This window comes from Physella acuta, unplaced genomic scaffold (assembly GCF_028476545.2).
Source record: "Physella acuta isolate Inbredline_101_S28 unplaced genomic scaffold, ASM2847654v3 ptg002316l, whole genome shotgun sequence".
Lineage (NCBI taxonomy): Eukaryota > Metazoa > Mollusca > Gastropoda > Physidae > Physella > Physella acuta.
Genome location: NW_026733813.1, coordinates 20,836 through 40,649, shown reverse-complemented (window position 1 = coordinate 40,649; position 19,814 = coordinate 20,836). Strand labels below are relative to the sequence as shown.

General features: G+C 39.1%; 1 protein-coding gene across 1 annotated transcript; it reads right to left on the bottom strand.

Moving 5' to 3' along the window:
- Nucleotides 1-314: 314 nt before the first annotated feature.
- On the bottom strand, nt 315-17,594 carry LOC131932915 (mucin-17-like). The gene is made up of 2 exons (XM_059289807.1): nt 17,491-17,594; nt 315-7,725 (listed from the first exon to the last, which is right to left on the bottom strand). Exon 2 carries the CDS (start codon nt 7,587-7,589, stop codon nt 780-782), a length of 6,810 nt encoding a protein of 2,269 aa, XP_059145790.1. The 5' UTR covers nt 7,590-7,725; nt 17,491-17,594; the 3' UTR covers nt 315-779.
- Between the last annotated feature and the right edge of the window lie 2,220 nt (nt 17,595-19,814).

Sequence of the window (19,814 nt, the reverse complement as noted above, 5' to 3'; positions counted from 1 at the left end):
AAATTGATGCTGGGTCCTGAATGGCATAATTTTTTGAAAAACTGTAACTGAAAAAAAAAGTTATTTATATACCAGTAATGTAATGGTAATATTAGATATGTGTTGATGTCAGTGTTTGCTTACATGAATTTATTGTTTTGATTTGACCTATTTCAGTGCAATAAAAAAATCCACAAACAAAAACAGTAACTGATTTATTATTTTTATTTGGAAAAAATAAGTCACATCACATTATTCCAAAAAAAAAAAATGAAACTCTTGTTAACTTTTCAACAATGTAAACAAAATTATCTACAGTATCTCAACAAATATGAAAAAAAATTATTTACATGAATGAGGTATAACAATGAAAATAAATGCACAATTCAATAGTTAAAAGAATATTACAGCAACAAAAAACTTTTTAAATGTACAAAAATTCTTTCGAGTCATAGTATTTTATAAACATAGTAAACATGGCCATTGCTTTTGATTTCTTCAAATTTCTAGTTAAAACAAAGTAGAAATTTTTTTTTAAAATGGGAGTTACATCAACATAATGTGTATGTACTGCAAGTTGAAGCTGAGCAAATGGTGTATTTAACAGTAGAATTGTTAGGATAAAATAATATAAAAGATTATTCTGTACATGAGGTGGTGTATTCAAAGCCAGTCATTTTATTTTTCTATTGCTGGTTTAGAAAGTATAAATCCTCTTAAAACAGAGAACATTAGAACTATTACACTTATGAGGACTTATTTAGATGGTTTAACGAAGATAGACAAGTCACAACAACCAGCTAAACATTGTTGAGATCCAACGCAGGGGTCTCTGATCTCAGTTTCTTTATGTTCTCTATTTCCATCTCTTTCTTTTTCAAAAGCTGCTTCAGGCGTTCAATTTTACTGTTTTTATAGACAGGGATGGCCATCCTCTCGGTGGCCACTGAAGTGCTGGAAGTAGAGGGGGAGGCCAGGTCTGTAGGGCAGCCACTGTCCGCGCTGGTGGCACTGACCAGGCTGGTACTGGATGACGCAGGTGTCACCAACTCACCATCAGATACATCACTAGCCTGGCTTGGTTTTTTGTTTCGACAAGCTCTTGCTCTTGAGGATCTTTTAACTTGGTGTTCTGTGTCTTTATCTTCTGTGGGTGATTCGTCAGGTGCGTTGAACATGGGTTGTAGCATGGGAGGTAATTCGTCATAATTGTTGCTGTCATTATTGGTAACTTGCTGGGGGTCAGTTACTGTGGTAGTGTATTCATCGACTAGAGGCGGGGGATCATCAGATACTTCATCCATGGGTGTTGTGTCCATCGCATTATCCACAGGTGTTGTGTCCATCGCATTATCCACAGGCGTTGTGTCCATCACATTATCCACAGGTGTTGTGTCCATCACATTATCCACAGGTGTTGTGTCCATTGTGTCATCCACAGGTGCTGTGTCCATCGCACTGTCTTGAATATCTTCTGCTTTTATTTGTGTTTGGGTGCGGTTTGATGAAGAACTGAATTCATCAGAATTCTCTTCGTCAACAAAAATGTCAGATGACTCTTGGTAAGATGGTTGAGGACATGATGTGGATATCTCTGAGGTGACCAGCCAGTTGGCATCTATGATGTACTCAGAGTCGTCAGGCTCAGATTTGATCACAACACCAGGGGGGAGCGGGTACTTGGCTTCCAGTCTGGCTCTCTTTGCTTTTAATGCCTCTGGTGTTAAGGTTGGTTTTCTTTTGTTCTGCGGCTGGAGAATAGTGCTGTTTTGTGGTGAAGCGGTGCTGCTTTGTGGTGATGCAGTGCTGTTTTGTGGTGAAAATGTGCTGTTTTGTAGCAAGCTGCTTTTTAAAAGGGGTGAATTGCTATGTTGTAACATTTGGATATTGGGTTGCAAGCTTGAGCTTTTGTGTAACGGAGATGGGCTGGTCAGTGTGCTGGGGGTGGGGCTGGTATGTGTGCTGGGTGGTGTTTTTTCCATGCTACACTGTGCAGGTGAGGTTGTAGGCGAAGAAGCATCTGGTGCGCCAGTCTTGATTTCCTTCTTCCTCTTGTTGTGGGCTAGCAGTGATACACTACGTCTAGACTGGGGCAGGACCTGTTTGACCACTGTATCCTTCACCGGCAGCGCATCCTGTTTAGGCTTGGGCAAAATGGGGACCCAGTTTGACGGGACCACTGAAAAAATTTGAGGCGGTTTGGGCAGTATTGAGACACCTGGGCTTGTGGAGGGAGTAACAGGATTCATCTCACTCCCAGGTATGGATGAGATTTTGGATATGACCCCGTCAGTTAGGGTCACCCTAAAAGCCTTTTGTGCCATACTTGGGTCGTTACCTCTGGCAAGTAAACCTGGAGTGTTAACTGCTTTAGTTACTGCATTCTGCCCATCTAATAGGGATGAAATATTTGGAGCTTTAACAAGAACACACTGGTTGCCAATCTTGAGAAGGAAGACTTTCTTCCCATCTAGAGAGGCTGCCTTGCCCGTAGTGACTAAATATTTGGCCAGAGATTTGAGCTCAGATTCCACTTTCTGTACAGGGAAGTTCTGCAGGTTGGGGTCAGTGCTGCCTTCTGTTTGTCCCTCCCCTTGAAGCTGCTGTAACAAGGCACTGCTTCCTGGTTTGCTGCCCTGTGGTGACCTGCTCGACTGGACATTGCTTGCTGAGGTTGGAGATGCAAGGCTGTTTACAGCTGGTGTAGTCTTACTGTCTGTGTCAACTGCTAGAGTTGACGTTGGTCCAGTGACTTCAACAGCTTGGTTATTTGTACTGGCCACTGTTTCATTTTCAATTTGTGCCGCCTCCATTGTAAAAGGCATTGCAGAGCCGTCATTCTTCTCAAGGAGTTTTTGCAGTTTTTCAGCTAATGAAAGACGAAGCATTTTTTGCGAAATCAAATTACCTGTAAAAGAAACACCTTTCACAGTACCTTCAGGTTGTGTTGTTACTTTTTGTCTTCTACTGGGAGTAGAGTTTGTGGATTTTCTTGCTGTCTTCTTGCTGGACACACGTGCTGGTTTATTTTCATGTAGTTGTAACAGCTGCATGTCTGGTGAGTCACTGTTCATTTTCTCCTGCAGCCGTCGAAGTTTCTCTGTAACTGACATATATTCTAATGGGGTAGAATCAGCATCTCCGCCGGACCCAGATAATCTCTTTTGATGAAGCTCATCAACTTTATCCTTCAATGTTTTTTTAATTTGTTTCTTCTTCTTGTTTCTGATCATTTGTTGCCGTTTTCTATCCACTTGCCTTCTTAACATTATCATACGCTTTCTGAACTCTCCCTCTTTGTTTGAACCCTGCCTGCTTGACCTGACTGTGGTGGAGGCATCAGGACTCTTTTTAGAAGTGGCATGTTTTTCACTGTCTGCAGTTGGTGTTCTAAGGTTGTGACCTGTGTCTCTTTTAGGAGAATCTGCAACGCTTGTGAGAGCATGCTTTAATGATGAGTTGGATATTGCTGTGTCTTCAACAATAGGAGCAGGTGTTGTTATAGAAGCTTCTAAAGAGATTTCAGTTGTCTTCATCACCTGATCATGACTGGAGTTATGAGCAGGTACATGAAGTGTGTTCAGGTCTGAAGTTTGTTTAGGCGTTTCAAGATTTGGTAGGATGGACCTGTGATCATGATCAAGTTGTTTAGGAGTATCACAGGGAGAAACACTTTTTACAGGCGAGTCAAATATCTGTATAACTTCTTCAGGAGAGTCTTTAGGAACTGATTTAGTCTGGGAGGTTTCAGGTTTTGTAGAGGCTACTACAGAAGAGGTTTGAGCCTGAACTTTTGGAGTGGTCAACTTTTTCCCAGATGTCCCCACTTTAGGTAACAGAGATTTAACATTAACCAGCAGGTAAAAAGGCTTCTCTTGACCTGAGGCATCAGGAGGTTTGGAGCTTTCTGTGCAAGAAGGTTTGAATGCTTGTTTAGGGCTAGTTGAGAGTTTTGTTGTTGATTCTTTACTGCTGGGGCTTGTTTCTATTGTTTCTTGGTGAAGAGATATTTTCTCATTATTCTCTTGAATAATTAAATCCTCTGGGGTTTGAGTTGAGCATTTATCTCCATTAAACTCTTGTCTCAGATCTTCCGTACACAAGACATTTTGTATTGGAGGCTGAGTAATAAGAACTTCAGCGTTTAGTGACTTTTCAGTGTTAGGTATATTTGATTCAGCTTCCTTGACACTTTTAACAGATACAGCCTGGGTAATCTTCCGTTTAAAATGTTTAATTTTAGCCGGTTTTAAGAACTGTGAAACATCCGGATGGTTGATGCAGTTTAATAGGTTAAGATTACAGAGGTAGTCGAGGGTTCTATTCCGGCAGTGACTGCTGCACTGGGATTGGGCTCCAGTCTCGGTGTCGGTGCTGGCTAACCTCTCCAGCACCACAAAGCAAGGAACTACAGCATCCTTCCAGTATGAGTAATGGCGGAGATTGAACACATGAGTTTCATCACTTTCATAGTCGCTGACACATTCTGCGTCATCCACTGATTGGTCAATTGGTTTTTCAGTATTTAGTGAGAAAACGGAGGCAATTTTTAACTGGCAATCTTCATTGGGTTTGTCTTTTAAACTTGTGTTAACGTCAGCGTTCTCTTTACCACCTGGTACAGGATTTTGTGCTTGACTGGCTACTATGTCAGGATTTAACGCTTGTCTTAACACAGATGTGATTTTAGGACTTGCAGTTGATTGTGTGAGGATAAATTTCTGTGGTGGTTTGTTGACGTGGGGCAAGCTCATTAGTGGATTCACAAGTGTTAACACCTGGTTCAGTGAAGTGCTAGGAAGTGTTAACACTTGGTTCAGTGAAGTACTAGGAAGTGTTAACACCTGGTTCAGTGAAGTGCTAGGAAGTGTTAACACCTGGTTCAGTGAAGTGTTAGCAAGTGTTAACGTTTTCCTCGACTCATCCACTGAGTTGGGTACATTCAGCAAGGTGGGGGTGAACAATCCGACTCCCTTAGCCAAACCAGGGTCTTCGTATACCTCAGTTTCACTGTCAGAGTTGTGAACGTCATATGGCGGTGATGGCTGACTTTGGTAGGGCGGCAGTGCCTCATCGGATGAGTCGGAGTCATCATCCGAGCCCGGGTTAATGACCTGCACAGGTATGGGACCCTGGCCTGTCAACAATGAGGTAGTGTACACACTTGGTTTTCTCCCCGGGTGTTTTGCCTTGGGACCAGTCTTACTGTTTCTTTTCCTCTTGGCTGATCTTCTAGTTGGGTTTTGTTCCAACAGAGTCTCTGATGAATTTACTGAGACTGATTCATTTGACGTACTCACAATTTGACTATTTAATGAATCTACACTTTGGTTCAGTTCTGGTGTTGAAAGGTTGGTGGTAAGAATTTGAGGACTGATAGCATTATTGTTTGAATTGATTGATGAAGTTTTTGCGGCGGGCGGCCGGATAACATAGCGAGTAACATTATTTCCCATTGCGGAAAGGGCTTGAAATTGAAAAATACCCGCGGTTGGCACTGAGACGTTCTTGATGAACCTGACTGGCATGGAGGTAGACAGCTGCAGTGTTACAGGTTGAGTGGCAGCAGGTCTAGGAGTATTGGTTCTATTGGCAGGTGGAATCAACATCACAAACTGCTTCCCGGGTAGGCGAGGAGATGAATGAAGTCCGGCCTGGGGTGTGGGCAGGAAGAAGGTCTGGTTAGGTTGGAGAAACGTCTTCTGTTGCTGGATTTTAGGAGCCGGAGTTGCAGGGTTGTTCAGATTTTGGGATTTGTCATTTTTTTCTGGCTGCAGAGTAGTATTTTGTTGTGGAGAATTGACAAGCTTTGGGGGATTCTTGCTTTTTTCTAGCAGCACAGGTAAGCCAAGTCCTGATGATGGTGTAGGAGTCCTACCCGTATGTACTACAGTAGGAACTAAAGGTTCCACAGACTTGCACGAATCTGAGCTCACTATTTTTACATCTGATAATCTGCTTGTTGAAGTAGTGGTAGCTTGTGTTTTAGCCACTGAAGACACATATGGGGTTAGAAGATTTTTGTTCACCTGCGCATCTTTATTTACAGTTCCTGCTGAGCTCTCTGGAACAGCCAGGGAGCCGGATGTTAGGACGGGGGTTGCACCTGTGTTTTTGCTGACAGGTGTTAAGTTTTGAGGACTGAATGGCGGATTCACAGCTGGAGTGACTAGAGTAGCCTCCCTTTGTTTATTCAAGCTGTCTGAGTACAGGCAAGCCTTGACAACAACAGGGGATCCTTTGGGCACGTTAGGAGCAACTGAGGGTAGGAGTGATGAGGCTAACTGACCTGTGGTGCTTACATTCCCAGAGGGAAGTGTGAAGTAAAACTTGCCATTGCTTTTGTTATATCCCTGAGGAAGAATTAATTTATCCGGCGGAATAAAAAATAATTTTTTCGGCACATTGGTCGCTGGGTTGGCTGGTTTTCTAGACTTTTTCCTGTCCTTCTGTACATTAACCATCATGATAGGGGATTGGTTGACCTGATGCGTGTTGGTGGAGGTCAAAAGCGCAGCTTTGGTATTCACATCTGTGATGGCTGTGGATATTGAATTCAACACAGATGAAGCTGTGGTTGTGATGGTCACAAATTTGGCCGGACCAGCTTCAGGTTTTGGCGTAGGGATCAGCTGATCTTTGGGTAGAATGCTGACAGGTTCTTTAGTCATGGCTGCTAGAAGCCTAGGGTAAGCTGAAGCTTTGGAGGTGCTACACCTCCTACTGGTGTTTTGTTTATCATTAGAATCAACAGGAGAGCTGACCGGGTCCTGGTCAGGGTGTGAGGCTTTTAAATCCAGCATAGACTTGATTTTGGTTAAAGTTTGATTATTTTTAAGCGTGGTTTGTTTGCAGGCTTCCACCCCCTCCTCAACAACCTTGGTGGAGACAGCTGGCTCAGTTGTAGAACATGGACTGTCCTGAGGCAAATCTATTTTGTTTTTATCAGAGCCATTATCTAAAGCTTCTGGTTCATTCTCTACAAGAACAATTGGATTATCTTCACTACCTTCTTGAGTGGAGCTTGGCTTAGCTTTATCTTTTCTGGCTTTGATTACTTTAATTTGCCGGTTCAATAAATTCCTTGCTCCTTTTTTTTGTGAGTCTCTGGCAACATTGGGAATAACAGCTTGAGGTGAATCTGAAGAGTTCCCAGGAAGTATGAAACACTGTATTGGCTTGGCACCCGCTGAGGATGTTAGTGTGGCTTTTATGGCTGAATCAGTAGATGTTGTCTTAGGAGCAATCAACGCCAATGTTTTCAATTTATCAGTAGAATCTTTAGAAGAGTTCAGACTGACGGTCGCTAAGGTGCTTTTGTTAGGTGTTGGTTTTATGAACTGTGGTCTAAGTAAGGAGTACGGTGCATTTGGTGAAATCAGCTTCACTGTTTTAATTTGCTGCTTGGTTGAGAGTTGCTTCCCATCAACGGACAAGACAGGTGACGATGTGGTGGTTGATGTGGACAGGCTGGTTAGCTGGCTGTAGTTCTGTGAGGAGAGGTTAAACACTTTGGAGACGTCACCGTTTCTTACGACAAGAACTACATTGTCGTTTTTACCACCTTTGGAACTGGTGACGCCAGAATCTTGGACTTGTGACTCAGCCATCTTGTCACCATCTGCTGGTTCTTGTTTGGTGGATGTCAAACAGCCTTAGCCACTCATGATGGAAGTTTCATTTCTAACTTACAGGGACAAATCTAAACAAATGTCTGTTCATCAGTAGGTGAAATATGCTCAGTACCTGAAACATAAGAACAAAGTAATGAGAAATACAGATCTGATCTATAAGCCTTAATGATATTTATGATAACAATATGGGCAATTTTTCTAATTTCATTGTCAAAGATTTATGTTCCCATTCATTTGAAAATAACTACAAAATACCTATTAAAAAGCTGAGTTATTAGTTAGGACTACAGAACACACAATAGGCCTAACCATAGAAGACAATCTATAGGTAAAAATAAAGAAATGAAGCTAGATAAATATAGACTACAGTAAAAATAACTGAAAAAAAAAAGAAAAGTTATGTGATACAACTAAAGAAGGTTAAATGAACTTGAAACCAAACAATAACATAAGCCTATTTAGATGATTCTTCAAAATGAGAGTACTTTTAGAGATCAAAAGCTAAAGTGATATGTGTGCTTATGTTATATGTATGGACAAAATCATGAATATATTAAGTTTGTTTTGCTCAATCAATTTAGACGTCTATAGTCTATAGATCTATGTCAATTGCAGGTTTACTGGGTACATCATGCTTTGGTAACACAAACAATGATTTTGCTATTAAATCTAGATCTAGATAGATCTAGAAATGAAGTTAACCTTATTATTATTAGATTTCTAGATCGAGATATAGATCTATCTAGATCTAAATATCTATTTCTGGAGAAGGCAGTAAAGATTTTATGCATTTTTACATTGCTAAGCAAATTTAAATGTTTTCCTCAACAAGTAAAAATAAATCTCCCTCTGGACCCCCCCCCCCCCCCCACCTTTTTACGCTATAATAATTATAATTATATCGATGCTGCGTTTCAGTTTGATAATGAGAAAAATAAATAAAAATGTCACCTATTTTAAATGACAGATGTAAAATAGAACATAAAAATCTAGCTAGAGGTACGTTTTATTTATAGATCTAGACTAGTTTAGATTTTAAACAACGCGAAGACGTCAAAGTAGGTCAAACACAAAAACGTGTCATTCTTAGAAGAAGTAACCGGACATCGATTCGCTGATAATCGGAAGCTCCTCCTCCACATAAATTATGCAAATTAGCGACCTAGCCAGGATTTTGTCGAGTAGTTTGCTCCGAAAGGAAATAATAAAACGTAAAATGGATGATGTGAAAGAAGAAGGGCTAATTCAGTTAATACATTTCACACTGTTGGATTAAAAACAACCGAATGCGCCATGGCAAATTTAAAATAAAATGAATTTACCATTAACCGTTAATATTTCATACTAAATTTTCATGAACAAAATGTAATAAAGTATAAATATACATACCAAGTCACTGCTTACCATGCTCACATTTAACAACAATAAAAACCCCAACAATATGAAGCGACTATCACAGTTCAAGTAATAAGGCATTGTTAACTATAGCAATGTAATTTATGTAAGTAATAGTACCCAATAGTTATACATCTAAAGAACATTAGCTACTCATTAATAAAGCTAATAAAAAGCGTAGGAAAGAAGAGTTGTAATCTATATCTGTACATGCATTAAATAAATAAATAAATAAATAAATAAATAAATAAATAAATAAATATATATATATATATATATATATATATATATATATATATATATATATATATATATATATATCCACACACACAACCTGCATTAAAACTATATTAAGTCACATGAAATTTTTGTAAAATGGAACACACTGTATGTGATTTTTACCAAGTATCCTAAAGTTAGGATAAGGATTGTTTTTATCACAACTAATCAATGGAAACCCCGATGGTTAGGAAAAGAATTTTCGTATAAATAGGCACCGGGAAAATCCGAACGGGTGGAAGGTCGAAAGGGAAGTTATTTCTAGGAGATGTTTTTTGTGAGCTGCATTGAGCATCGCGATCCTGACGTCATGTTACATGACTCCATGAGTCACTGGTCACTGGCTGAAACTGATAAGCGCGTGAGGTCACTGACGCACGTATTTTGTCTAGGGAAGGCTACTCGGTTAATTGCTAATCGCTCCCGCAGGAATCGTGTGATTAAATCCAGGGATATCCAAGCATTTTAATGATCCAATAATGCATCACACTAAATTAATTACGAGGTTAATTTTGGAGTGTGTTGAAAAAAACAACAACAGATTAGCAGTTTAGTAATTACTAGTGGCGCTGGAATGTCTTAATTGCGGAATTCGCTTCTACAGGGGGCCGATGTTTTAAAATAATATCCGCGCTTTCACTTCACACTTGAGTTTTATTTTGACCGCCTGATGCGATCTTCAATGTCGTGGTAAACTTTATGAGCAAGACAAAAAAATAACAGCTGTTACATTAAAAATTGGCAGGAATTTTTTTTACAGGCTATTGTTTTTGGGGATATAGTTTCTATAACCTAAATCATAACGCTGATCCTGCTCCGGAACCTAAAACAAACTCATCGATGAAGATATAAAAATCTCGATAAATAGTTAAATACTGTTTGTGGGACTGAGTTGTCTAAAAAATAAGAATAAAAAACTGAAAGAATAAACAAATCATGAGGAGAATAAACAAAGCTAGATGTATTGAAACAGCTAATGCTTTGTGGACGGTGGTAGCGATTTCTTTGCGACTTTAGGAAAGTGGGACAGAGAAGGAAATGGGAGCAGGGTCATCTATTGACCCAACCTTAGAGGTCAGGGTCATTATGTCACATGCATAGAGATCGCCACGTGGTGTAATTGTGTCAGGGATGGGATCACACCGACACACGCTTGGAAGCAGTAGCGTAGCGAGGGGGGGGGGGGGCGGCGGGGGGGGGGACATATGTCCCCGGGCGCCGAGCTTAGGGGGCGCCAAAATGGGTTGGAAAAATAAATTGAAAGTTTGAGGGGAGGGGGTGCAAATTGAAAGTTTGAGGGGGGGGGGGGGTGTAAATCGAAATCTCGAGGGGGGGGGGGGTGCAAATCGAAATGTTTGTCCCCGGGCGCCGGGAAGGGTCGCTACGCCTCTGCTTGGAAGTCACAAGGTGGTGGCGTCAGGAATAGGATCACTATGACACAACTCCAGAAGTCACAAGGTGATGGCGTCAGGAATAGGATCACTATGAAACAACTCCAGAAGTCACAAGGTGGTGGCGTCAGGAATAGGATCACTATGAAACAACTCCAGAAGTCACAAGGTGGTGTAATGGTGTCAGGAATAGGATCACTATGAAACAAACTCTAGAAGTCAATACGTGATGTACTGTTATAAAAAAAAATGTTAAATTTCAGTAAATTGTTAACGACACTAACGATTTTTTGTCCAATTCTAAATACCAATATCAATATTTTTTAAATCATAAAGTTATTTTTTTAAAAATGTGTTGTAAATTGGATTTTTGAAAAAGCCTTGGAACATCACAGATAGAACATATTTACGGCCCTGATTGTGATGGTACCCCAAGGAGAAAATAGAAGAAATATTACATTTAAATACAAAAAAAATAAATATATTTTAACCATTCTTATAACTGCCAACCCTCTTGGAAGTTTCAAATGTTCCCTAACACTGGAGCAAATTTCTGAAAGAAACCCCTGTACAGATTTTTATGCTAAATTAAATGATACAAAAAACTACGATGTTTTATAGGCTTTTGTTTAGGATATTCAATTTTTAGAGATCAAACCCATTCAAAAAACTAAAACCACAAACTGTATTACTTTAAGCTATATAAATTATAAATGTTTCTATTTTAATGTTCAAGCTTGTGCCAGTTTGCCCCAGAATTGACCGAATCGACCACGCTATCCCTTAATTTATCGTCGTCACGCAATCGGGCAAACCCTATTTCATCCTCCATATAGAGCAAAGGCTATCATAATAGGAAAGGATGCTTTTGGAGACCTTTTTCGAAGTATTTTTTTAGAGCCTACCTAATGAAAGGTTATAATTAGACCACCACGTGTAACGAGCCTCTGTTTCTTAAGAGCTCATGTTAATTTAAATGATACAGCCGACAAAAGAAAGCGCCAACAGTATTATCAACTGTTTTGTTAATTCTTTTCGATTTTTAAATTCAATTTTGATTGTACGACGTGTTTCGAAATATTTTCAATTATTTTTTTTTTGACAGTACTACAACTAGTTGAACCGGTATGTCGCAAGCTCTGGTTGAAAGGTGGATTTCTTAATCGGTTTATATGTGTGTATGTGTGATTATTAGTGCGTGCTTGTGTGCTGTGAGGGACGTTTGACATAGTGTGGAGCCATTGGTGCCTTATTTGTGCGTAATTGTGTGCAACCATTGTCACGGTATCTGAGCGCGCATGAGAGCGGCAAATTGTGAGTTTACTCCACTAAATAAGATATTTTTGGGAGATGTTTTCGGAGGTCGCGAGTGACATTACCCCCCCCCCCGGACATTCCCCCCCCCCCCCCCGAGCAATTACCCCCGGGGAATTATCCCACCCCCTCAAGTTAGAATCCTAATTCTAACTCAAATTCTATACCTATATATTACCTTAATCCTAACCTTAAGAAAAAGACCAAAACCTAAGCATCCACGTCAGCCTAAAACTTAACACAAAACCAACGCTAGACGTTTAGCCTAACCCTAGCCCTAACCCTGTCCGCGGGGTGGGGGTAGTGTCCTACTGGGCGAAGGTAATTAACAGGGGGGGGGGGGTAATGCCCTGTTCCCGTACTTTGTGAAGTTCCCATAAACGTAACAATTATTAAACACGTTTAAACATCCCGTAGACACTATAAATCCGGACTCATGACATTAAATTTGTCTCCCCTGATTACAGCAGCCTTAATTTTTCTTACATCTAATAGACACTGTAGCTTTATGTATGGTTTAATTTGTCATACCACTCCACGTGTTCAGGCGTAATAATGTTTATACGTGGGTATAGCTTCACGCTGTGTAACCCCCTCTTCCTTTTCAAGTTGTATACACAAGTTAGACCCTGTTACTAAAATGACGTCATCAATTCTACCTGCCATCTGATATAACTATCATATTAACGGAAGTTAACATTTTTTGATTTAAAAAAAATTATGCCTTCAGATTATTTAATCCCCCACCTCCACTATTCCAATTGGAAGATCCTCGCGACAGTAAAATATATCCTCCCCCCCCCCTACCAGAAGCGTGAGTTAATTCACGACCTCTTCATATCACATCATTTCAACACCTGTCAGAACACTAATCTATGCATATCAAATCAAATCACGTGAGCCAATGACCAACACTAATTATTTAAATGTCCACCCATTCATTAACAATCAACGATGTCCGGTCTAAATAAGATAGTGATTAATGCGGACAGAGAACACAACACAAAGTGGCAACACCAGAAACGTTCCTTTGACAAAACACTGTTAAATTATATTAACTTGCAGTAGCAATACTTTAGTTTGTATAGCAAAATTCTTTCAATTTAATCATTATTTAAACACCACTTGGCAATAGGGCTGGTAAGTAGGTCACAAACCAGTTCTACCGCTCAATAAAACCTGCATGAGCCATTGAACTGGTTGGTGACCTACTTACCAGCCCTATTAAAGCAGAAATCACTTATATGGCAGTAGTAGCCTCTATAACTAGTATCGACATTCACCGAGGGGTGTATATCGTGTATATCTAAGTGTACAAATGTACACTACCACGAATAGGCACAATATTCGCAGGAAGTTATATATAATTTATACATCGTTTAAAAGGAAAGAACAACGAGTCTTATAGAAAAGCTCCATTATTCGCAGCTAGGTAGAAACAGAATGTATGATCTAATCAAGAACGTCTGTTGTTCTAGAACAAGAAGAACGATCTCACTCAATGTTAGATTTGGTGGGGGTGTGGTGGGGTTGGGGGGAAGAGAAGGAAAGTCTACCGCCCCCCCCCCCCCCCCGAACGTAATGGAATTTATATAGAAAATATATACTTTTACCAGTGTCCGCCCCCCCCCCTCCGAAAATATCAAGTGCCCCCCCCCCCCACCCGGAGAAAAAAGTCTGGAAGAAACACTGTATATAAAACCTTTGGGCCATGATCGATAATGAGACAGGCCTTAAAAGTAATACAACCACACGTTTGAAACAAACCACTGACTACTGAGATTAAAAATAAAACAGCCCGTGACGTGTTCCTGAAGTTTGAACCCACCCTCTCCACGCCCCTGATAACGAACTTCCTGTAAACACCAGCTCCTCGTTCGATGCGCTTTAAACGCAATGCTAAATTTAATAATTTTAATTACCACTCACGGCTTAAAAGAAGGGAATTAACTTCAGGGCAGATGAAACGCCGGAACATTTAAAAACTCGGACTGGACTAAACCAACAAACAGGCGGCCCAGAAATCCACCATAACGTGGGCAAACAGTCACTGTTTCTTCCACACTTTTTTCTCCGGGGGGAGGGGGGCCGACACTGATAAAAGTAAAAGTATATGTTTTCTATATAAATTCCATTTCGTTCGTTGGGGGGGGGGGGGGGGGGGGGGGGGAGAAGGGGGACTGAAGAGGTGATACCTGGAAGAAACTCTGCAAACATTGCAAACAATTATTTTACTCTTAGCCAAAATAAAAATAAGAAAAATTGCGATTGGGCACTTTTAGTTCAGACAAGTAGACCTAAACTAAAATAAGACGTTACTACATATGTTTTAAAGAGTGGTAACGGTTCGTGTTGCTTGAAGGGCGGACTCAACAATGTATCTCCGCCCTATTTATATGCAGACAATGACCAGGGCTGATAAGTAGGTCACCAACCAGTTCTATGACTCGTGCAGGTTTTATTGAGCCGTAAGAACTGGTTGGCGACCTACTTACCAGCCCTATACGGACAGCTTCCACCTACCATCGGCTATACACGCCATCAGTTTAAAAAAAAAATCAATTCACTTTATTTTCTGACGTCACAGAAAAAAAGCGAATGAAACTAAATTAACTGCTTAACAAACTCGGACTGCATTTTAATCATTAATTAATATGATGCAGCCACGCCAAAAAGTCAAAATGCATCGAGCCAAATTATGTAACATGCTTAGATTTAGTTAAGAATTGCAAAAACGTAATTAAAAGAAAATTCTGAAGATACAAGGCACCAGACACTTCTGATGATCTTGTCCAGACAAGCCCCGCCACTAATGCAAACAGTGCACGGGTAAAAAGTTAAGCCCCGCCACTTTTGTTAACTCTTATATAATGCACACACGCAACCTTGACCTATTTCTGATGTCTTGACATATGAATGTTTAAAACGCACGCCAAGAAATCGAATCCTTATCCGACCTCTAACGTTAGGGTCATGGTTGGTTAGGGTAAAAAATAAAAATACAAGCTTCATATCCTCTTTATTATTTATTTTTTGGTTGGCGGGGGTTAACTTTTTGGCGGGGCGTATCTGGACGTATGTCTGGTAAAGCATGTCCATCAAGCAACCCTGACCTAACCTTCAAACAACGTAGGTACAGTTGTGGCTGGTGAATCAGTTATTGACATACTATCTAAATAAGACTGAATTGGACAAGTACTAATGATAATTTGTATAAATATATGACAAAGTAAAACAAAACTAGTAATGATATTGTGGGGTACTGTATTTCTGAGCTTATAAGTTGGATTTCATTCCAAATCATCGACTATTTATTTGTAAACAGCTCAAAAATTCATTTTGGACACTCTCCCTTTTTGGTAAATTATAGATCTAGGTCATCTATATCTAAAGTCTAAGTCACGAGGTCTAAACCTTTCTATACACTATACAGCAAACATCGATAGATACAGCATAACAATATTAACTAGTCAAATATAAAACAATACGTGGTAAAACTCCATTTCAGCGTATTTTATTCTCCGTTGCTTGTTTACCTCCAGTTGAGCGTATTTTATTATAACAACCGAAACACACCAAAACATTAGGAAAACACGATTTATTAATTGTATTGTATAATTTTTGTTTTATGCAAATGAAATAAATGTGAATATTTAAAAAACACGACTTGTTTATTTGTATTGTATTTTTTTTAAAAGGCATTTGTCTCATGGTGAAACTGATACACTGTTAATTATTCTGTATTATATTTTTGTATTTATGCAATAAATGTACAAACTCTGTGTTTTTTTGTTTGACAATTTCGCCAAAACTGAAAAAAATATTTTTACTATAGAGTTGTATGTTATTTAAATTCATAGTAAATCTACCATCCTTCCAAATATTTTGATATATGTATCAAGTATGATTTTTTTGTGTGAGTAAATTTCTGGCTTTTAAAAAAAAAAAATTGACGTGGGGTCGTCCATAAATGACGCCACACTCGTAAGGGTGAGGGGGTCCGCAATTTTGTGACGGTGTGTGATGAGGGGGAGGGGGGGTGGGGTTTCAGATGGTGTGACGTCACTTTTTTTGCATTATAAAAAAAGCAATGTTTAGAAAAACGAGGTTTTAGCCGTTATTTCGCGTTTTAGAAAACGGTTTTAATAAATTGTAATAGGAATTGATCAAAATACTCTATGTTGGCAGAATTCTGACAAGATTTTGGAAAAAGTATCGATGTTTTAAGAAAAATTCAACAGAAATTTTGAGGGGGGGGGTGGGTTGTAGGCTGTGGTGTGACGTCATTTTAGGGGGGTCTGACTTTTTGTGACGACGTGTAACGGAGGGGAGGGGAAGGAAAAAATCGTAAAAAAAAGCGTGTCGTCACAAAAAGCAAGACCCCCCCCCCCCAAATGAACGTCAGCACCCATCTGAACCCCCGTCCCCTCAACACACACCGTCACAAAATTACGAGCCCCCCCCCCCTCCCCAGAGGCGTAGCGACCCTTCCCGGGGACAAACTTTCAACTTTCGATTTGCACCCCCCCCCTCAAACTTTCGATTTGCACCTCTTAAAAGACTATTTAACACTCGTATTAATCACTTAATTAAGTGGAATTATCATTTTTCTCTATATATTTTGCTATTTTTGCCTTGGTGTCACCCCCCCCCCCTAAATGGTGTCAACCGCGCTACGCCTCTGCCCCTCCCCCTACTAGTGTGACGTCATTTATGGACGACCTCTAAACATTATTTTTTTAAAAATGACAACGTGAGTTGTCACACTTTCTCTAACACTCCAAGCCATCCCTCACCAAATCTCCACCCCCCCCCCCCCCCCCCCCCGGCCCACTTTTAGCAGCATTATTGTGCCTTTTAATACTTTTATTCAGTTTAGTTGAAATTGGAACACTTAATTGTACAAAGTGTGCATCTCTATTTTTGTAACCAACGAACAAAGCACTTCAGTCAGTCTCTTTGTTGTTTTTTTTATTCATTTGTTTAAAACAAAAATACAATACAAATAAACAAGTCGTGTTTATTAAACATTCATTTTATTCATTTGTGAAAACAAAAATACAACACAAATAATAAATCGTGTTTTCCTAATGTTTTGGTGTGTTTTCGGTTGTTATAATAAAATACGCTCAACTGGAGGTAAACAAGCAATGGAGAATAAAATACGCTAAAATGGAGGTTTACCCAATACGTTATACTAAGTAATTTTAATCTTAATATTGGCATTAAATAAATAGTGTTTATAATTTTAACACATATTCAATGAGATATATATTAATATGACGTCACTAGACTAATGTAAAAAAACAAAAAACAAAACAACATGCTCACGTCACTGTTACTATATATAGATCCTACATATACGTTCTACGCATTGGCTCGTATTTTCACACGAGATCGAAAATGTAACGATACAAGTCTATTCTTCAAAAGATAGATCTATGCTTAATGTGATTAGATCTATTGGGTTATGTAATTTTCTAAAATACTTTACTTACGTAAATTTGCATAAAAGAATAGATCAAATTATTGCATAATAATTAAACACGTATTTTGTTGATATAAATTTGCGGAAGTTACAACGCGCTCGGGGTCTATTCAATATGGCGGAAGAGTTATTTTTATTTGTACCCACGAGTCACTGCGCTGGTCTTAGGGAAGTAGCTAGAGCGCCACACAGTGGTGAAGGTGTATCGTCCAATGAGGGCTGAAATAATAAATTATTCAATTATTGCGTTTTATTTTTTTATACTTGTAAATACATTTTCAATATAAATAACAATAAAAGACATTATAATTTAAAAAAAAAAATCAACCATTCTGGATTGTCAAAGACTACAAAAAATATTTTTATTTTGTTTAACGGAAGAAAAGCTATCGCAGGGAAGGGAAGTTAACCGCACGCATGACTTTACTGCTGCGCGAAGAACTAGGTCACAGATCGCTAACAGTGAGGAGAACTCGTTGTTTATTTTAGCAACGCCTAAAATCGTCAGACGGCTCTTTTTTGCTTTACTGCATACTTTCAGTAAGAAAAATAAAAACCTATTAGTATACTAAATCAATGCATCTGTTTTAAAATATTTCATTTATAAAATTAAGCAAAGCGAGTTTATCAACTTCAATATGACCTTCTTTTGTTACTATCGATTTTTTCTCACCAATGACTGCTCCCTGCTAATGATAGTTTGTTGAGCTCGTGAATGGCTGTCTACTTATTTCCAACAATGCACCTTACTGGTACAATATGGCTGATCCGTTACGTTCTGACGATGGATCATTCTAGAGCAAGCCAAAACAGCTGATTCGATTAAGTAAAAAATATAATAAATAAAGAACACGATTAGATTAAAAAAATATTGATTTAATTTTTGTTTAAAAACGTCTTTACAATAAAAAATAAAATAAAAATAGGAGAGTAAAAAAATTATTATGTAAAAAAAAAAAACAAGAAAATTTTGGTTGTGTTTCAATTTGGTAGGCCTGTATTATTATTAAACTAAAACAAAAATTAATACCAGTTGCCTAGGCATTATAATTTATAAAGATCACAATTAATCATTAAATAATCATGAATCTTCCAGAAAGCAGCCAATTAAAAACACGTGTTCAAAACACATCATGTAAAATTATGTGTGATATAAATTGTATGTGTTATAAATTAGATAGACGAGCACGCTTTTGTGAAGGTATTTCAGCTCGTAAAGATTAACTCACAAATGTAGGGTCTCGTTACTTGAATAAAAAACAGCATTTATTTGAATAGATAGAGCTAATAAGCGGCACTTTTCAAATTTAGACAGAGTTCTTTCTATATTTTTATGCCACTTTATAAAGCTTATAATAACGAAAACTAGAAAAAAAGAAGTGTGCAATACGAGGAGAGTCAAAATATAAAACTCAACTGCTTTATAAAACAGCGTGTATCCACTTACTTGTATGATACCGACCTACGGCTCGCTAAGTAGCAGAGGCGTAGCGACCCCTCCCGGCGCCCGGGGACAAACTTTCAATTTGGCGCCCCTCTATATTTTTTATATTTATAATTAAAAATTGCAGCTGAAATGAGCTTTTAATTTTTTCCCAACCCATTTTGGCGCCTCTAGAGTCGGCGCCCGGGGACATATGTAACCACCCGTCCCCTGCCCCTATCGCTACGCCTCTGCTGAATAGGCTACTATTTCTAGCGGAGCCATTGTACGAAATGGCTCTTTTGTAACTGGGACAATTAAGGATAGTTTCGCTGAAGTGCTAGGCCTAGAGTTAATTTGGGCATAGGATGTGGACACAATTTTGATCACATTAGTGACAAGGAGGACCTGCGCGAATACTATTTGAATATTATTCCTCAAGGTCAACCCCTACCAAAATCCAGATTCGTGGCAATTCTTAATTGGAGTATCTACCAAAGGAAAAGAATAATTTTCTGTCTCTCTTGCGTATATTTATATAGTAAAAAAAAACGCTGTTCGGGGCAGACCGCCCCACACCTTCTCCTTAGCCACGCCACTGCCTCTACTATGCATTCTAGGTCTGAGTTTACTCTCTACGTACAAGAGAAAGGTTTCACCTTCTTTGTATGTCTTTTTGTTCATGTTTTACGGAGTTCTTTGCTAAATCAACATTTTTCAGTGACTGACAAATGTCCCGACTTTTACTATTGGGTGGGGACGGGGGAGGGGGGGGCATTTTTTTTTTGCTAACGTGAATAAATAATATATAAATAGTGGGGGGGGGGGGGGGGCGCAAAATTAATAGTTTGCCCCGGGCGCCTGAATCCGTTTCTACAATTCTGACGGGAAGTGATTTATCAGGTAACATG